Source organism: Notolepis coatsorum (genome assembly GCF_963971535.1).
Source record: "Notolepis coatsorum genome assembly, chromosome: 5".
NCBI classification, from domain to species: Eukaryota; Metazoa; Chordata; class Actinopteri; order Aulopiformes; family Paralepididae; genus Notolepis; species Notolepis coatsorum.
Window position 1 is genome coordinate 69,158,107 of NC_140169.1, and position 18,370 is coordinate 69,176,476.

General features: G+C 46.3%; 1 protein-coding gene across 2 annotated transcripts in view; it reads right to left on the bottom strand.

Moving 5' to 3' along the window:
- The window catches only part of poglut2 (protein O-glucosyltransferase 2), a 126,683-nt gene that overhangs the window by 82,247 nt on the left and 26,066 nt on the right, over positions 1-18,370 (bottom strand). For both annotated transcript variants that reach the window (XM_084313760.1, XM_084313759.1), the window contains exons 5-6: positions 10,405-10,577; positions 7,136-7,373 (exon numbers count right to left, since the gene is read on the bottom strand). In XM_084313760.1, the coding sequence (XP_084169886.1) occupies positions 7,136-7,373; positions 10,405-10,577 (411 nt within the window). The remainder of the gene's footprint in view (positions 1-7,135; positions 7,374-10,404; positions 10,578-18,370) is intronic.

Here is an 18,370-nt window from a genome sequence, read left to right on the forward strand (position 1 = left end):
TTGTACAAAGGTAAGGCCTGTGTCATTAGGCATCAATGTCAGTATTGGTAATGCTGTGGAGTATGTTTCGGCGCCAGGGCCGGGGCGGCTTGGTGATCGTTCCACTGCAGTGGACGTTTTCCTGGCAATCCTGGAGCACGCTGCTAACGTTAATGCTACTACTGCTACTTCTGCTAATGCTAACGTTGACGCTGAAATGGGTCGTTGTTCTAATAATCCCCGCCGCGGGATACCGCTTTTCCCTCCTCTTACCAGCTTCATTGATGAAGGTCAGTCGGTGGTTGATGTGGGGGGTTTCGCTGAGTCCTATTTACCTTTTTTACAGGTGAACGGGCTAACAACAGGGTGCAGGCCGGGTGTACCGTGGCTAAGTAGCCAGGTAGCTTTGTTCCTGTGCCCCGGCGGGGATGAACGACGTCCCGCCCGGCCGATGCTTGATAGCGAATCGGCTCGGAGGGTGGCAGTATGGACGGATGAGTTGTATACTGCTACAGGATGGTATTTGGCGGCGGCCAGTGTTATGGCTCAGCTGGCTAGTTTCCTATCCACATTGGCGTCGGGTAGTAGGACTTTGGGTCCAGCCGACATTGTAAGCATGGTTCATGTTTGTGGTGTTATGGAGATCTTGACTCAGTCGCAAGCTATAACTGCGGGGAGGATTAGGATGCTATCAACGTTGGTTGTTAGGCATGTTTGGTTGGAGCAATCTCCTCTTGGGGAAGAGGATAGGTTTTCTCTCCTCACGACTCCTTTTTCCACAGATAGTCTTTTTGGGCATTCTGTGGAGGCGCAGGCGGTTGTTGATCTGGGTCCTACACCGCCTCACGCTGTGCAGCCAGAGGTGGGAGCACGGTCTCGTCAACGACTGTGGCGAGATCCTCGACAGGCGGCCATGTTTCCCCCGCCAGTGGTGCCCTGGGTGGAGAGTCAACAGGGTACCACAAGGCCGACAGCCTTGGCGGCCGAGGGATCGGCCATTTTGGGTGAATTCGAGTTTGGTAAAACAAGCCGTCGTCACTTTGCCGCGAGCAGCCCGCTCCCCGTTCAATCCTCTCTCTGTTACCCACGGAAGCGGGGCTCTGATCGTTCTCCTTTGGCTGCGGGCCGCGAACCTTCCTTGAAGCGTATGCGGCCCCATTCTTCACTTCTCATGGGGACAGGGGCTGACACCCAGTTGATGGCTGAGCCTGGGTCTGTCCGTGAGAATGTTCCGTCGCGTGGTTCCTGCACCACACGTTGTGTGTTGGATGAGCCTGGTGTTACAGCTGCCACTAGCTACAGTGGTCAGCAGGGGGACTCGAGGCCTCTTCTGTTGAATGCACAGCAAGGGTTACCCCGGCTTCGCCTTCGCCAGGCGGGGTATCGCGCTGATGCCTCCCACTCCCGTCACAGTGTCAGTGGTCTGCAAAGGAGAGGCGAGCGTGATTTGGGTGGTAGCAATATCACTGCAGGGCTTCGGCGTGTAGGAGCCCATGGGGTCCTCATGCCTTGCGTGTCTAGCTGCGGAACAACTCCTCAGCATGCGCTAGAGGGGTGTTCAGGGGGGGGGTGTGTGTCAACCAGTTTGATGACAGCTTCTCCCGTATCAAACCGGCCCTTTCTGTCGGGGTCCCCCTTGGGTGCGTCGCACAGCGGGAGGGACCGGGCCAACTATCTACTGTTCCTTGCGGCCCAGCGTCAGTTGACAGCGGGTGCGCTGTGGGATTATTTTCACATATGGCGACAAGAATGCCGTCTGGATGGGTGGATAGAGGGAACGTTGAGGGAGGGGCTTGTTTTGCAGTTCGCACAACCCCACCCTCCGTTCTCAGGTTTGGTGCCGACCCTATTATCAGGGTCAGAAGCAGTGACAGCCCTGGCAGACGAGATCCAATCTCTGTTGGCAAAGCAGGCCGTCGTTGTGGTTCCGAGAGAGGACGCAATGTCAGGCGTCTACTCCCGTTATTTTCTGATACCCAAGAAAACAGGGGGGGTCAGACCTATACTGGATCTGTCCACGTTCAATCGGTTGATTGTAGCGAGACCATTCAGAATGTTGACCGTCAAACTCCTTCTGCTTGCTGTCAGGAGGGGAGACTGGTTCACCTCCATAGACCTGAAGGATGCGTATTTTCACATCCCCATTTACCCTCCTCACAGGAAGTTCCTACGGTTCCTGTTTCAGGGCGTAGCGTACGAGTACCAGAGGATGCCGTTCGGTTATTCTCTGGCTCCCCGCACATTCACCAAGTGCGTGGCGACTGCGCTGGAGCCCTTACGTCGTTGGGGGTTACGAGTTCTATTCTATCTCGACGACATTCTACTCCTCAGTCGTTCGGAGGAGGTTGCCAGGTCTCATACCAGGCTGGTGGTGGAATTCCTCACCAGCCTGGGTTTTGCTGTGAATTGGAAGAAGAGTACCCCTCTTCCCAGTCAACAGGTGGAGTACTTGGGCTTGACGTTGAGGTCAAGGCCCATGATTGCAACCCTCTCGGAGCAGCGTCGGGTGGTTCTCCGTCACGCGCTCGGGGGTTTCCGTCTGGGAGGGACGGTCACGGCGCTGCAAGTGATGCGTCTGCTAGGCATTATGGCATCTGCTCACACGGTGGTTCCTCTTGGCCTCCTCTTCATGAGGAGGATACAGAGGTGGTTTCTCTCTATGAGAATAGATCCGGTGAGGGACAAAGGGAAACGGTTGACGGTTCTTTTGTCGATATGGGGAGATCTTGCCCACTGGAGGAGGCTGGGTATCCTCACCATTGGTAGCAGGAGCTCACACGTCACGGTCTTCACCGACGCCTCTCTCATGGGTTGGGGAGGGACGTGTCGGACCCACGCAGTGGGGGGCAGCTGGACGGGTCATGCTGGCCCAGCTACCCCGCATATCAATGTGTTGGAGTTGAAGGCGGTCCTCCTGGTCCTCAAACGGTTCGACCACTTGGTGGTAGGCGAACACGTTTTGGTCAGGACAGACAGTATGACGGCAGCGGCGTATATCAACAGGCAGGGTGGGACTTGTTCCATCCGCCTGCTCCGGGCGGCGGTTGAACTTTGGCTATGGGCATCCCACAGGCTGCACAGTCTGAGGGCGCTCCACATTCCTGGTACAGAGAATATGGGGGCGGATATGATGTCTCGGGGCGGTCCTCATTACGACAAGTGGGAACTCCGCCCTGACATAGTCAGACAGATCTGGGATCGGTTCGGGGAGGCCTCGGTAGATCTGTTTGCGTGCCGACGCTCTCACAAGTGCCCCTTGTGGTTCTCGCTCAGTCGAGCAGATCATCCCCCCTTGGGGGTGGATGCCTTCTCGACCTTTCCATGGCCGCCCGGTCTTCTGTACGCCTTTCCTCCTGTACAGCTGTTGAGTCAGCTGTTGGAGCGGATACGGAGGGAGCGCAGGACGGTGATCCTGGTCGCGCCGGACCGGGGCAAGTCAGTGTGGTTCCCGGTCTTGATCCAGCTTCTGGTCACTCCTCCTTGGGTCATTCCTTGGTCGGCGACGGCCCTCTCACAGCACGACGGGTCACTGTTCCAGTTTCCGATGTTGGGCCAACGGCTGTTGGTGTGGCTGGTGGGAGGGTGAGTCTGGAGAGAATGGACCCTTCGGTGGTTGAGACCATCCGGAGTGCACATGCTCCCTCCACTGTCGCGGTTTACGTGGGCAGATGGCGTGCGTTCCAAGAGTGGTGTAAGGTGGGGGGCTGGGACCCAGTCTCCTGCCCCCTGGATGCTGTCCTGAGTTATCTCCAGTCTCTTCTTGGTAGACTGTCGGCTTCGACGGTGAGGGTATATGCGGCGGCTATATCCTCCTATCATGAGGGAATTGAGGGGACTGTTTTGTTCAGCCACCCTCTTGTGAAGCGTTTCCGGCTTGGCGCTCGACGCGTTAAGCCGGTGCAACGCTCCTTGGCTCCGACTTGGGATCTTCAATTAGTCCTCGGTCGGTTGTCCTTGGCCCCGTTTGAGCCGCTCGAGCAGCCGCCGTTGGAACGGCTGTCTTTCAAGACCGCGTTCCTGCTGGCTGTCACTTCCGCTAAACGCGTGGGTGAGCTCTGTGCTCTCTCGGTACGTCCAGAGTGCCTGTCTTTTCGGGCCGATTGCGGTGCCACTCTGCGACCTAATCCTGCTTTCATGCCTAAGAGGAGTTCCTTCCGCTCCCGGGATATTGTGGTTCAGGCGTTTCGTCCTCCTCCTCACACTAGTGAGTTAGATGCAGGCCTTCACCTGTCATGTCCGGTCCGTGCTTTGGGGATTTACCTCAGCCGTACTCAGGACCTCAGGGTTACCGATCAGCTTTTTGTCTGTTACGGTGGTTCTCGTGCCGGTAAGGCACTGTCGAAACAGCGCCTGTCCCATTGGTTGTGCGAGGGCATTGCCCTCTGCTACACATTGGCTGGGCAGGATCCCCCTGGGGGCATCAGGGCGCACTCCACTTGTGGGGTGGCTGCCTCTGCCGCTCTCCTGGGTGGGGCCTCGGTGGAGGACATCTGTGCTGCAGCTTCATGGTCCTCCCCGGGCCCCTTTGTAAGGTTTTACCTCATGGACATGACCGGGGGTTCTGTCTCCCAGGCGGTTCTGGGGTCTGTGGCCTTTCCTGCTTCCCGTCCTTTGGTAGGGTAGCAGGAGTGTGTGGGTATGGGCCACAGTGTGTTAGGTCAGTGGTTCCCAAAGTCGGGGTCGCGACCCAAAGGTGGGCCGCGAGCAGCCACGGGTGGGCCGCGAGATGATTTTAAAAAAATAATAAAAAAATAAAATAAAATATTTTTTTTATTTTTACTTTTTAATTTTTTAATTTTTTTATTTAAATTTTTTTTGTCAGGCCACTGAACTTAGAAGCAGGCCAGGACAGTGTTTCTAGTTGTATTCTAAAATTCTTTTCTATTGTATTCTAAAATGTGACTATATGGTTTTATATTAACTTAATAAATAAACAAAAACGAAAAATCTACTTATTTCAACGAACATTTCAAACTAAATAACAGATTATGCACATAAAACGCTGAAAACAACCGAAGCAACAATAGTATTTTAATGAGGCTATTATTATTATCATTATTATTTTGCAACAAGTTAGCCCTCTCATAAATAGCACATATAAATGAATAACTAACTTGAACTAACTTAATAGGATTGAAGTGATATTTGGCTTAAAAAATCGGTCGCCTGGCAAAAAAAAAAAAAAAAAAAGCCAGACGATGTGCATTGGGCCGCGGCTCTCTGACGCCTTATTTTCTGGGCCCTGGCCTGAAAAGTTTGGGAACCCCTGTGTTAGGTCACACGTGGTTCCGCCTGTGCTGTGTGTTCAAGGGGTTCTAGTTCCCTCTTGTTCGCACTCAGGTGGAGTTGACTGCGCCCCCCCTTCGTTAGGAAGGATGGGGTGACAGGGCTCCCCGCACCCCTTGATGTGGGCTTACGGGTCCTCAGGGGGTACATCTGTCGGGTCTCGCGTCCGCTCTAACCCATATCTCAATAGGCTTGAGCGGGACGCGATAAGCCATACGAAATATAACGATAGGTTATGTATATAACCTAGTTATATGACCCTGAGTTCCCTTTTGAGGGATCTTTTACTGGAACGGGATTTTGGCGAGGAAGGGTGTTTGGTGACCAGGGCCATGGTCTTATAGGCTACGCCTCCATAGAGGCGGGACCCGGTCAGGTGTGGGTGTACAAGTTGTTTCGTGGTGGAGTACAGTAGGTACAGGAGATAAGGGGTATCTCAATAGGCTTGAGCGGGACGCTCAGCCAATACTCATATAACTAGGTTATATACATAACCTATCGTTAACCTTTCACTACCACACTACAGAAGGTTAACCTTTCACTACCACACTACAGAAGGTTAACCTTTCACTACCACACTACAGACGGTTAACCCTTTCACTACCACACTACAGACGGTTAACCCTTTCACTACCACACTACAGAAGGTTAACCATTTCACTACCACACTACAAACGGTTAAGGTGCTTTTGTATGTACTGTATACCCATGTGATCATTTAGATCATTTTAGTTTAGATCATTTATTTTGCAGCCCGGACACCCCCCCCCCCCTCCCCCCAAACACATTTAAACAACTTTTTAAGACCCCGTGGGAACTAGTGCACAGCAACCTTGCCCAGGCCCGACGGGGCCCGGCCCGGCCCGGCGGGTTCGGGCTGGGTAGGGCTTTTTTTTTAATAAATAATTCGGGCTCGGCCGGGCCCGGGCACCGCCGTTTTTTTTTTTAATTTTTTTTTATTGCGTTTTATTATTTTTTTTATTTATATAACTAGGGTTATATGTTAACCTTCGTTTTAAGATTCGCTTTCTCTTTTGCGCCAGAGAAACATTTGGATGTAATTACTGCAGCGCGCAGAGAGAACTCAGGGGACAAGTTCAACTCGATTGGTTGTGTTGGAATATAGCCAGTTGGCGAACGTTTTAATTTGTTCTTGGGATGTATGTAGCCGGTTTTGTTAACGGTGTTCAACGCGTTGCTGACGTCTGGTGAGTGATGTTTACTATTTGCTGGGTCGCGACTGCTACTTGTTTTGTTGTGATTTTCATTACGTTGCTCTGCTCGAAATCTGATTTCTGTTTTCTGTTTGTTTGTTTGACTGAGTAGGCTATTGTGTGTCGTGTGTGTGTGTGTGTGCGTGTGTCAAAGAAGATTCTATAGCCTTCAATACGTTTTAGAGGCTGATGTGTGACAGTGTGAGTCAGTCTATATAAGCGAGCACTGGGAGAGACGGCATTGCGAAACAGGCTATGTAAATGCTTCTTAGTTTTGTTTATTTATTACGTTCATATAAAACCGTGTTTCGAATATTTAAAACAAATACAAAAAAAATTATATTTTAATAATAATAATAATAATAATAATAATAATAATAATAATAATAATAATAATAATAATAATAATAATAATAATAATAATAATAATAATAATAATAATAATAATAATTTTTTCCGGGTTTTCACGCGGGCTAGGGCTTAAAATATTATTTACAGTCGGGCTTATTTTCGGGCAGGGCCTGAAGTTCAAGGGCTCGGGCAGGGCTCGGGCTTTATTTCAAGGCCCTTGCAGACCACTAGTGGGAACCCTGGAAAAGACAGAAGACACAAAGAAAGTAAAAAAATGAAAAAGTGCCGTCCACTCACAGGCTCACCTTGAAGAAGTCGAAGAAGGAGACGTGTTTGACCAGCGGGCCGTACAGGCCCTCGTCGTGTTTGAAGAAGAAGAAGTTGGTGAAGGCGGCGTCCACCATGTCGGGGTGAGCCCGCGCCAGCTTCACCAGCTCCAGGCGCTCCTTGCGGCTGTCCCGCCCCCTCCAGAAGGCCGTGGCGTTCTTCTCCCCCCACGGGGGCCCCGTGTTGGCCTGCACCGACATCATGTCCAGGCTCACTCTGCTCAGCGGGGGGTCAGGGGTCAGGGGGGGGGGTTATATACAACATAATTAACCCTTTCACTACCACACTACCAAATGGTTAACCCTTTCACTGCGACAATACAGATGGTTAACCCTTTCACTACCACAATACAGAAGGTTAACCCTTTCACTACAACAATACAGAAGGTTAACCCTTTCACTACCACACTACAGAAGGTTAACCCTTTCACTACCACACTACATAAAGTTAACCTTTCACTACCACACTACAGAAGGTTAACCCTTTCACTACCACACTACAGATGGTTAACCCTTTCACTACCACACTACAGACGGTTAACCCATTCACTACCACACTACAGACGGTTAACCCATTCACTACCATACTACAGGTTAACCCTTTCACTGCGAAATACAGACGGTTAACCCTTTCACTACCACACTAGTTTAACCCTTTCACTACCACACCACAGAAGGTTAACCCTTTCACTACCACACTACAGACGGTTAACCCTTTCACTACCACACTACAGACGGTTAACTCTTTCACTACCACACTACAGAAGGTTAACCCTTTCACTACCACACTATAGACAGTTAACCTTTCACTACCACACTACAGGTTAACCCTTTCACTACCACTACAGCCGGTTAACCTTTCACTACCACACTACAGGTTAACCCTTTCACTACCACACTGCAGACGGTTAACCTTTCACTATCACACTACAGGTTAACCCTTTCACTACCACACTGCAGACGGTTAACCTTTCACTACCACACTACAGGTTAACCCTTTCACTACCACACTACAGACGGTTAACCTTTCACTACCACACTGCAGACGGTTAACCTTTCACTACCACACTACAGAAGGTTACCCCTTTCACTGCTGTCTGTAGTGTGGTAGTGAAATGGTTAAAGGTGCTATAGATGACATTCAGCTTCTAGATGTCGCACTAGAGCAACAGCATGTCTTCTGGTGCATTCCACGTGGGGAAATGGGAAGTCGAAAGAGGATACATGCACGCAACATGTAAACAACAACATTAAAAAACATCCAAAAATCTTTAAATGATAAATGAATGAATTAGGGTCAGTTTATCGTGTTAATTAGATTAATTGATTACACAGCATATGATCGCATTATGAAAATTAACTGAATATTTTTCTTTTTCCTTTTTTAAATTTCAATATTTTTTAATCTCATTCATTCCATAAGAACGTAGAATACACATTTACAGTATTTTAATATGGTCCATTTGCATGTTCTTGGTATCTGATTCTAGGGACATCTATGGATCTCAGGGAATGTATTCCCAGTGTCAGAAATACTGTGTCTGGGCGCCCAAGTGGCGAACCATGTATCGCGCTGTGTCGCGAAACGGTCAACCCGGGTTCGGTTACCGGACCCGGCGTCCTTTACCGAATGTCTCCCCCCCACTCTGTCTCCCGTTCTTCCTCTCTCTCTCTCTCTCTCTCTCTCTCTCTCTCTCTCTCTCTCTCTCTCTCTCTCTCTCAACCGGACTGCCCGGTAGTAAAAACAATAGAAATCTACCAAAAACATATATATATATATATATATATATATATTGTGTCTGTTACTAGGCGTGAGTAAATTGTAATGAACCAAATGAGAATATCAATAAATAAATGTTTATCTTTGACTGAAAAATTTACCAGACCTGAAAAATCTAAGCAAATGAATAAATGGAAGATGATTAAACAGAAGGTTTTGTAGATACAGTACTAAAATGGTTATGCGATTAAAATGCGATTAATTAGATAAATTAATTACAAATCCTGTAATTAATTAGATAATTTTTTTTAATCGCCTGACAGTACTAGAATTAATCAACCCTTTTTTGGGGGAAAGCAATTTATTCCGCACCTTTCTAAAAGCTCTGTGGATTTATTATAAACAATAACAAAAAAAAAGATGACTCTACTTTAAAATGTTATCTATAGCACCTTTAAATAATACTTAAGTAATAATGAATTGAAGGGGCCATCACTCACTAACACAGAATCCTATCAAGAGATAACCATCACACAAAATCACATATCATCAAATCATAACATATGGGATTATAGTGTCATGACCAATCATTTAAATTAGAGAGATGGGCTCAGTGGACCTTTTTAAATAGCATCTGAAAACACATCTTTTTAACCTGGCTTTTAACTGTACTTAATATTCCTTTTGTTTTAATCATTTTATTTAACTCTCTTTTATTTGTTCTACTTGTTTTATTGCTTGTGATATGCAATTTGTTTTACTGAGTCATGCATTTTATTATTCATTTGTACATTTTATTTTTGTGTTGTCAAAGCACTCTGGGCTGCTCTCTATTGCATGAAGGGTGCTTTATAAATAAACGTTTATTATTATTATTATTATTATTATTATTATTATTATTATTATTATTATTATTATTACAACACATGCTATATACCACTGAGCCACTAGGTGTCCCACTGGAGCACCAGCATGTCATTTAAGATAAGATAAGATATTCATTTACTGGACATTTGGGGCGAAATAGCAGCACGGGGGAAGGGAGGTACAGGTATGGGCAGGGTAATAGAAGAAGACACAACTATAGACAATAACATTCTTATCTAAATCTAAAATTAAATGTATCCAATTATGTTAACATACTGTATTTCTTGTATTGTTGTATTGTGCTGTATATACCCTGGTATGTTTTTGTGCCACATTGCCTGTGTTTGCCTTTTATTGACCTCTACACAGCACTTCGGTCGACTGCGGTTGTTTTAAATGTGCTTCATAAATAAACTTTGATTTGGACCTCCTTGTTTGCATTTTGTACTTAATTTCTACTTTATTGTATATTTTGTATAGTGTTTGGACTTTATTCTTTTAACTTTCTTTTACTGTATGAAGCACATTCTCAGGGGGCTCGTACAGAACCAAGCATTTCACTGTAATGTACCTTATATGTGACAAATAAAACAAAACGTGAACTAACTATACTGTTTTTTGTTGGTATTTTCACTTATTATAATATATAACGTCTCCTTGCCTTCCCATGGTCTCGAGGACGGACTCGGTGAGGTCATAGGTCGGCATGACGATGTCCCGGGTGTCGTTGGAGCCGCACCACGAGAAGATGGGGTGGAGTTTCTCCGAGAGCTTCCCCTTCTCCAGGGGCCAGTCGCCGAGGTTCACAAAGAACTCCAGGTCGGGGAGACGCACCTGAGATGGTCCAACACACTGAGATGAGCACCTGAGATGGTCCAACACACTGAGATGAGCACCTGAGATGGTCCAACACACTGAGATGAGCACCTGAGATGGTCCAACACACTGAGATGAGCACCTGAGATGGTCCAACAACCTGAGATGAGCACCTGAGATGGTCCAACAACCTGAGATGAGCACCTGAGATGGTCCAACACACTGAGATGAGCACCTGAGATGGTCCAACAACCTGAGATGAGCACCTGAGATGGTCCAACACACTGAGATGAGCACCTGAGATGGTCCAACACACTGAGATGAGCACCTGAGATGGTCCAACAACCTGAGATGAGCACCTGAGATGGTCCAACACACTGAGATGAGCACCTGAGATGGTCCAACAACCTGAGATGAGCACCTGAGATGGTCCAACAACCTGAGATGAGCACCTGAGATGGTCCAACACACTGGGATGAGCACCTGAGATGGTCCAACACACTGAGATGAGCACCTGAGATGGTCCAACAACCTGAGATGAGCACCTGAGATGGTCCAACAACCTGAGATGGTCCAACACACTGAGATGAGCACCTGAGATGGTCCAACACACTGAGATGAGCACCTGAGATGGTCCAACACACTGAGATGGTCCAACACTAGTGCTGCCGCGGTATTGATGTTTTCCTTACCGCACACATTTGCAAAATATTTCCTACCGCCGCGGTATTACCGCACACACACACACAAAAAAAAAGTTTGAATGCATTTTTTTTGTAGTCTACTCTTTATATAGCATATAGCCTGCCTCTAGTCTAAATGTCTATCTTTAGAGGATGACTTTGCAGCATGAATATTGTTTGGGATTCGGCATGCACGCATTCGTTATTAAAAGTGAAACACGGATTCGAAGTCTCCCCTCGGTGTCGCGCCCGCCGGTTACCCCCCCGACCCTTTCTTCTTCTTATTATTATAACGTTACTACTTATGATTACAAAGGCATTCGATTTGTGGCATTAACGTTAGTATAGTTACACGTTCGTATTTACCGGACCACATAGCAAGGCAAGCGTTACTCAATTAATATCTAAGTTCCTTTCTTTGCTCAGAGCGTGCCGAGTTGTACCCATTCTGCGGTCTGTTAATAAAGTTTTCAATCAGACAAGTGTATAGAACGAAGGGCTTTTATTATAACATTTCGTTGCAGTAAAATCATTATGCCTCGTTCCCTGAGGAGCGACGGCGTCGGTAATCCACTCCGGTCTCCGGTGGGAGCTAACGTACTATTAGCCGTGTTGTGATGGCTGAGATTCAGGAAGTAAACGCACTGCAAGATGCTCCAAGCATGTGACGCGTATCTCTTCTGACCAATCAGTGGTCTGCAGTGTTTCATGTGACTTTTCTGGTACCCAATAGGGTTGCTTGGAATCTCGACAGAGAAGTAGGGTATATCTGCAGAGCCGCAAGCCCAACGAGAGCGTAATAATAATAATAATATAATAAAAAACAGCGGTGATGCCGGTATTCAGCCCAACGCTGCGGTGGGCATGATGTAACAGCGATACCGCGGTAATACCGATACCGCGGCAGCTCTATCCAACACACTGAGATGAGCACCTGAGATGGTCCAACAACCTGAGATGGTCCAACACACTGAGATGAGCACCTGAGATGGTCCAACAACCTGAGATGAGCACCTGAGATGGTCCAACAACCTGAGATGGTCCAACACACTGAGATGAGCACCTGAGATGGTCCAACACACTGAGATGAGCACCTGAGATGGTCCAACAACCTGAGATGGTCCAACACACTGAGATGAGCACCTGAGATGGTCCAACACACTGAGATGAGCACCTGAGATGGTCCAACAACCTGAGATGGTCCAACACACTGAGATGAGCACCTGAGATGGTCCAACACACTGAGATGAGCACCTGAGATGGTCCAACACACTGAGATGAGCACCTGAGATGGTCCAACACACTGAGATGAGCACCTGAGATGGTCCAACACACTGAGATGAGCACCTGAGATGGTCCAACACACTGAGATGAGCACCTGAGATGGTCCAACAACCTGAGATGAGCACCTGAGATGGTCCAACACACTGAGATGAGCACCTGAGATGGTCCAACAACCTGAGATGAGCACCTGAGATGGTCCAACACACTGAGATGAGCACCTGAGATGGTCCAACACACTGAGATGAGCACCTGAGATGGTCCAACAACCTGAGATGAGCACCTGAGATGGTCCAACAACCTGAGATGAGCACCTGAGATGGTCCAACAACCTGAGATGAGCACCTGAGATGGTCCAACAACCTGAGATGAGCACCTGAGATGGTCCAACACACTGAGATGAGCACCTGAGATGGTCCAACAACCTGAGATGGTCCAACACACTGAGATGAGCACCTGAGATGGTCCAACAACCTGAGATGGTCCAACACACTGAGATGAGCGCCTGAGATGGTCCAACACACTGAGATGAGCACCTGAGATGGTCCAACAACCTGAGATGGTCCAACACACTGAGATGAGCACCTGAGATGGTCCAACAACCTGAGATGGTCCAACACACTGAGATGAGCACCTGAGATGGTCCAACAACCTGAGATGGTCCAACACACTGAGATGAGCACCTGAGATGGTCCAACACACTGAGATGGTCCAACACACTGAACTGTTGTCCCCTAAACATGTCTTTTACGTTTATTTCTGGAAAAAAACACTCAGATTATGCATTCTAGCAGTCCTCTGTTTCAGTCCTGTTCTCATTCTAGCAGCCTCTATACCTCTCTGTTTCAGCCCTGTTCTCATTCTAGCAGCCTCTATACCTCTGTTTCAGTCCTGTTCTCATTCTAGCAGCCTCTATACCTCTGTTTCAGTCCTGTTCTCATTCTAGCAGCCTCTATACCTCTGTTTCAGTCCTGTTCTCATTATATCAGCCTCTATACCCCTCTGTTTCAGTCCTGTTCTCATTCTAGCAGCCTCTATACCTCTGTTTCAGTCCTGTTCTCATTATATCAGCCTCTATACCCCTCTGTTTCAGTCCTGTTCTCATTCTAGCAGCCTCTATACCTCTCTGTTTCAGTCCTGTTCTCATTCTAGCAGCCTCTATACCTCTCTGTTTCAGTCCTGTTCTCATTCTAGCAGCCTCTATACCCCTCTCTTTCAGTCCTGTTCTCATTCTAGCAGCCTCTATACCTCTGTTTCAGTCCTGTTCTCATTCTAGCAGCCTCTATACCTCTGTTTCAGTCCTGTTCTCATTATAGCAGCCTCTATACCTCTGTTTCAGTCCTGTTCTCATTCTAGCAGCCTCTATACCTCTGTTTCAGTCCTGTTCTCATTATATCAGCCTACCTCTGTTTCAGTCCTGTTCTCATTCTAGAAGCCTCTATACCTCTCTGTTTCAGTCCTGTTCTCATTCTAGCAGCCTCTATACCTCTGTTTCAGTCCTGTTCTCATTCTAGCAGCCTCTATACCTCTCTGTTTCAGTCCTGTTCTCATTCTAGCAGCCTCTATACCTCTCTGTTTCAGTCCTGTTCTCATTCTAACAGCCTCTATACCTCTGTTTCAGTCCTGTTCTCATTCTAGCAGCCTCTATACCTCTGTTTCAGTCCTGTTCTCATTCTAGCAGCCTCTATACCTCTGTTTCAGTCCTGTTCTCATTCTAGCAGCCTCTATACCTCTCTGTTTCAGTCCTGTTCTCATTCTAGCAGCCTCTATACCTCTCTGTTTCAGTCCTGTTCTCATTCTAGCAGCCTCTATACCCCTCTCTTTCAGTCCTGTTCTCATTCTAGCAGCCTCTATACCTCTCTGTTTCAGTCCTGTTCTCATTCTAGCAGCCTCTATACCTCTCTGTTTCAGTCCTGTTCTCATTCTAGCAGCCTCTATACCTCTGTTTCAGTCCTGTTCTCATTATATCAGCCTCTATACCTCTGTTTCAGTCCTGTTCTCATTATAGCAGCCTCTATACCTCTCTGTTTCAGTCCTGTTCTCATTCTAGCAGCCTCTATACCTCTCTGTTTCAGTCCTGTTCTCATTCTAGCAGCCTCTATACCTCTGTTTCAGTCCTGTTCTCATTCTAGCAGCCTCTCTACCTCTCTGTTTCAGTCCTGTTCTCTGTTTCTGTGCCTGTAACGAGTGAGCCACTTTTTATCGTACACATACGATAATTATTATACATCTATGAAGAATTGTGGTGATTCTCCTGTGATTATAACATGGTTAATTATGTCAAAGACACTTTTAAATACTTGTCTTGGTTGGTGTTCTCTGTCCTCCTGACCTCCCTCTCTCTAAAGCAGTAACTGGGGCATCGAGGAGTGAACTGGGAGTCATAATATGGAATTCCATTAGATAACGAAACTATGAATATGGGTTTTTTTGAGTAATTCGGCTCCAGTTGTATGTACGAGAGAGAGATAGAGAGAGAGAGAGAGTAAGGAGAGCGAGAGAGACCAACTTGTAAATCAACTGACTTTATTGCATTCATCTATCAAGACTTTCACTTGGTATTAATTAATAATTTCTGCCAACCTCTTCTGTTAGTTAAATAAACGTCTTTATGTTCAACTTCAACTGGACAGTGTGCGCGTTGTTCATCTTGCCCGGGGAGAAACTGTATACAGTAGTACCATCGTAGGAACACAACAAAGAATCACTATCGTTAAAGCCATCAACTACTGGACATCGTGACATCTAACATCTAGCAGTGGTACCGTCGAACACAATTCAGATCCAACTTTCAAACTAGATGTTGCAGATCAAATATGACTCGAGATCCAGCAATAAGCACAGCAATATTGTCTTTAAAAATGTTTTCAGAAACATATTTTAGGTTAAAAGGTCCCCTTCAAGTTGCATATCTGTTAAAGGCCCAATCAGTGATCCAAACATAAACCAATGAGTGGCCCCACCACCATAAATAAGAAATATGAATGGAGATTTGGTTTCATTCTCTCAGCTGATTGACTGAGCTCTTAATTAATACAAGGAATAACACATAAATATGTGTTTTTAGTTGTATTATCTGTATTTTGTGGCTGGATTCAAATTAATTACAACCAATGCCTCATACAAGCTCTTACACAGCTCTCGACAAATCATTTTTTACCATCTGATTTGGTCCAAAGATTACCAAATATGGCACTCAAATAACATTTGAGTTTTGTTGTTCTATTGGCCCCATAGTCTGTATTGTCCTCGAGAGGAAAATTGTGTCACTGTCAACAACTTAAATGTCAACATTCACATCAAACATCTAGGCAACTTGCAATGGGCCTGGTCTACAAGATACACTATATGACTAAGGTACCCATGTACATGTCAAAATACTTCCCAAAGGTCAGTGAATACCACAACCACTACACCAGAGGAAGCTCAACAAATCATGTTAAACCCAGATTCGGCTCAAACAAGGGACTAAACACGTTTCGCAATTATGCCACATCAATGTGGAACGCCCTACCCAAAGCTGTAAAGGAATGTGAATCACTACCCACATTTAAAACCGCTCTTAAAGAGCACCTACGGGAGGCTGCAATTCGAAACTGGCCACCGTAAATGCCCAAAACCCCCACCACCTCCTAATAGACAGTCTCCTCCCCACTGCATGTATATATTCCCTCCCCGCCGTATGTATATTTCTCTCCCACCCACCCACCCCCTCCTAATGTACAGTCCCCTCCCCATCATATGTATATACTCTGTCAGGATCTAGGGGTAACAGTACTATATATTTGAATACCGTTTATGTCACAAATGTATCAGTACTAAATACCTATATGTCCCATGCCATAAATGTCATGTATGTTGTGTATGTCATAAATGTCTATATGAATTGAAAATGGGGGACCCTGATGGAAACAAGACAAACGTCTTTTTCAGGTCTGCATCCCCTTAACAATTGTGTGTATTGAGCCGTACTGTATTGTACCCATTCTGCAATCTGTTAAATAAAGTTTTCATTAATTCATTCATTCATTCATTCATTCATTCATTAATGCAGTAAGGCTGACATCTACTGGTCACTGCTGGTACTGTAAGTAACCTCACCACGGTCAGTGGAGTGTTCCACTTCATCCAAGACCCCCTATAAGAGAGTGAGGTTCCACATGTGATTTCCCCCCATTGAAGATCAAAACTATATAGTTTAACCTTTATTTACCCAGGGTAGGTTCGCTGAGCACAGATGCTCTTTTTCAGCTACGCCCTGCTTCACATTCACACAGTTCCATTCATACCTGGGAGCTGCCCAGTACAACCACAGTCTGACACTGTTGGCCACTGAGCAACTCCACTGGTATTACAGCCAAACCGTATTGTGTAGGTTCATGATCTTTGACGGAGGTATAGATTATCTAATTCTGTTACAACCAATAAAGGTAAATATTGATTGATTGATTGATTGCATTTATTTGATCATTCATAAAAGATACATATAAAACTGCTCAGCAGGAATACATACATTTAAAAAGCCATTGAGGTTAAAAACACATTAAAGCCAAAAGGCTTATTTCCATTGTGGACCTCTGTGGTTATAAGGGGTGGGGTGGGGCATGGTGGGCAGTTGGCTGGCAGAAACAGTATAGCTACTCTGGAAGCCGAAATACAGAAATACAAAAACAAACCACACAATTTCACTACATTAAAGTCAAAGCCAAATACACAATCAAATTCAATTAATTTACAGCATTCCTTTAAATCCGTCTAATTAATAATAATAAAAAAAAAGATCCATCTGTAAACACACATTACACATCAGTTTTAACAACTCATCCTATCCTTCCTATAGCTTCTATGAGAATCAAATAGAGGCAGACGCTAACTTTTTCAAAGCGGCCTTGAAGCTTCTTTCCGTAGCTAGTGCTTTGCAAGAGGTGGGTAATTAGTTCCATAGAACTCCTGTCGTATACAAAAATGAGTTTTGCCCCATAGAACTCCTGAACCTGTGTGGAATTATATCCGTCTGGCTGCCTCTCGTGGAGGAAGTGAGTCTCACTCACCCAAATGAAGTAACTGACCAGATATGCAGCGACTGCAGCATTCCTTGTTTTTTTTATTTATTTTTTTATTGATCTTTTTCCCCCTCCTTTTTCCTCCGATTTTCTCCAATCCCAATGTTAGTCGTTATGCCAATTCCCAATCCCCTTCCTGGTCGCTGCGCACTTACCCCCCACAGTCAGATCATCTGGGAGAGTGGAGGCTACCACGTGCTTCCTCCGACACACGTCCAGCCAATCAACCGCTTCTTTTCACCTGGCAGCGCGGATTCTCACTGAGAGGGCGTAGCGTGTGGACGGATCTCACTATCCCACTTAGATCCTATCCACGCTTAGCAGGCGCCCCAACCGAACTGTAGGAGTCGCTGTTTACAACGACCCGGACCCACCCCGCCAGCTTCTCCCACCCTCTAATACTGCTAATTGTATTAGTGTGAACGGCCAGCCAAGCTGGTGACAACCCCGGAGCTGTGAGCTGGATTCGAACAGGCGAATCCAGCTGCTCCGGGGTTGGTGACGAACGCAATCTCTGTTACGCCACCTGACCGCCAGCATTCCTTATTTTAAAGGTCAGCCCCAACTTAAGCCTCTCCTTTCCACTGGTAACCATTTAGATTTTAACTTAATATTCAAGAAAAGTTGTATATTGTAATCTTTACTCATTTCCATGGTAACTTCTACACCCCTAACCATAAGCAGAGATAAGCCTCGCCAGTATTCAACCAATCACAAGAGCACAACTGCTCTGACACGGTATCCCTTGACATTCACTTCGGTTATTGCACGGTGATTGATTGAT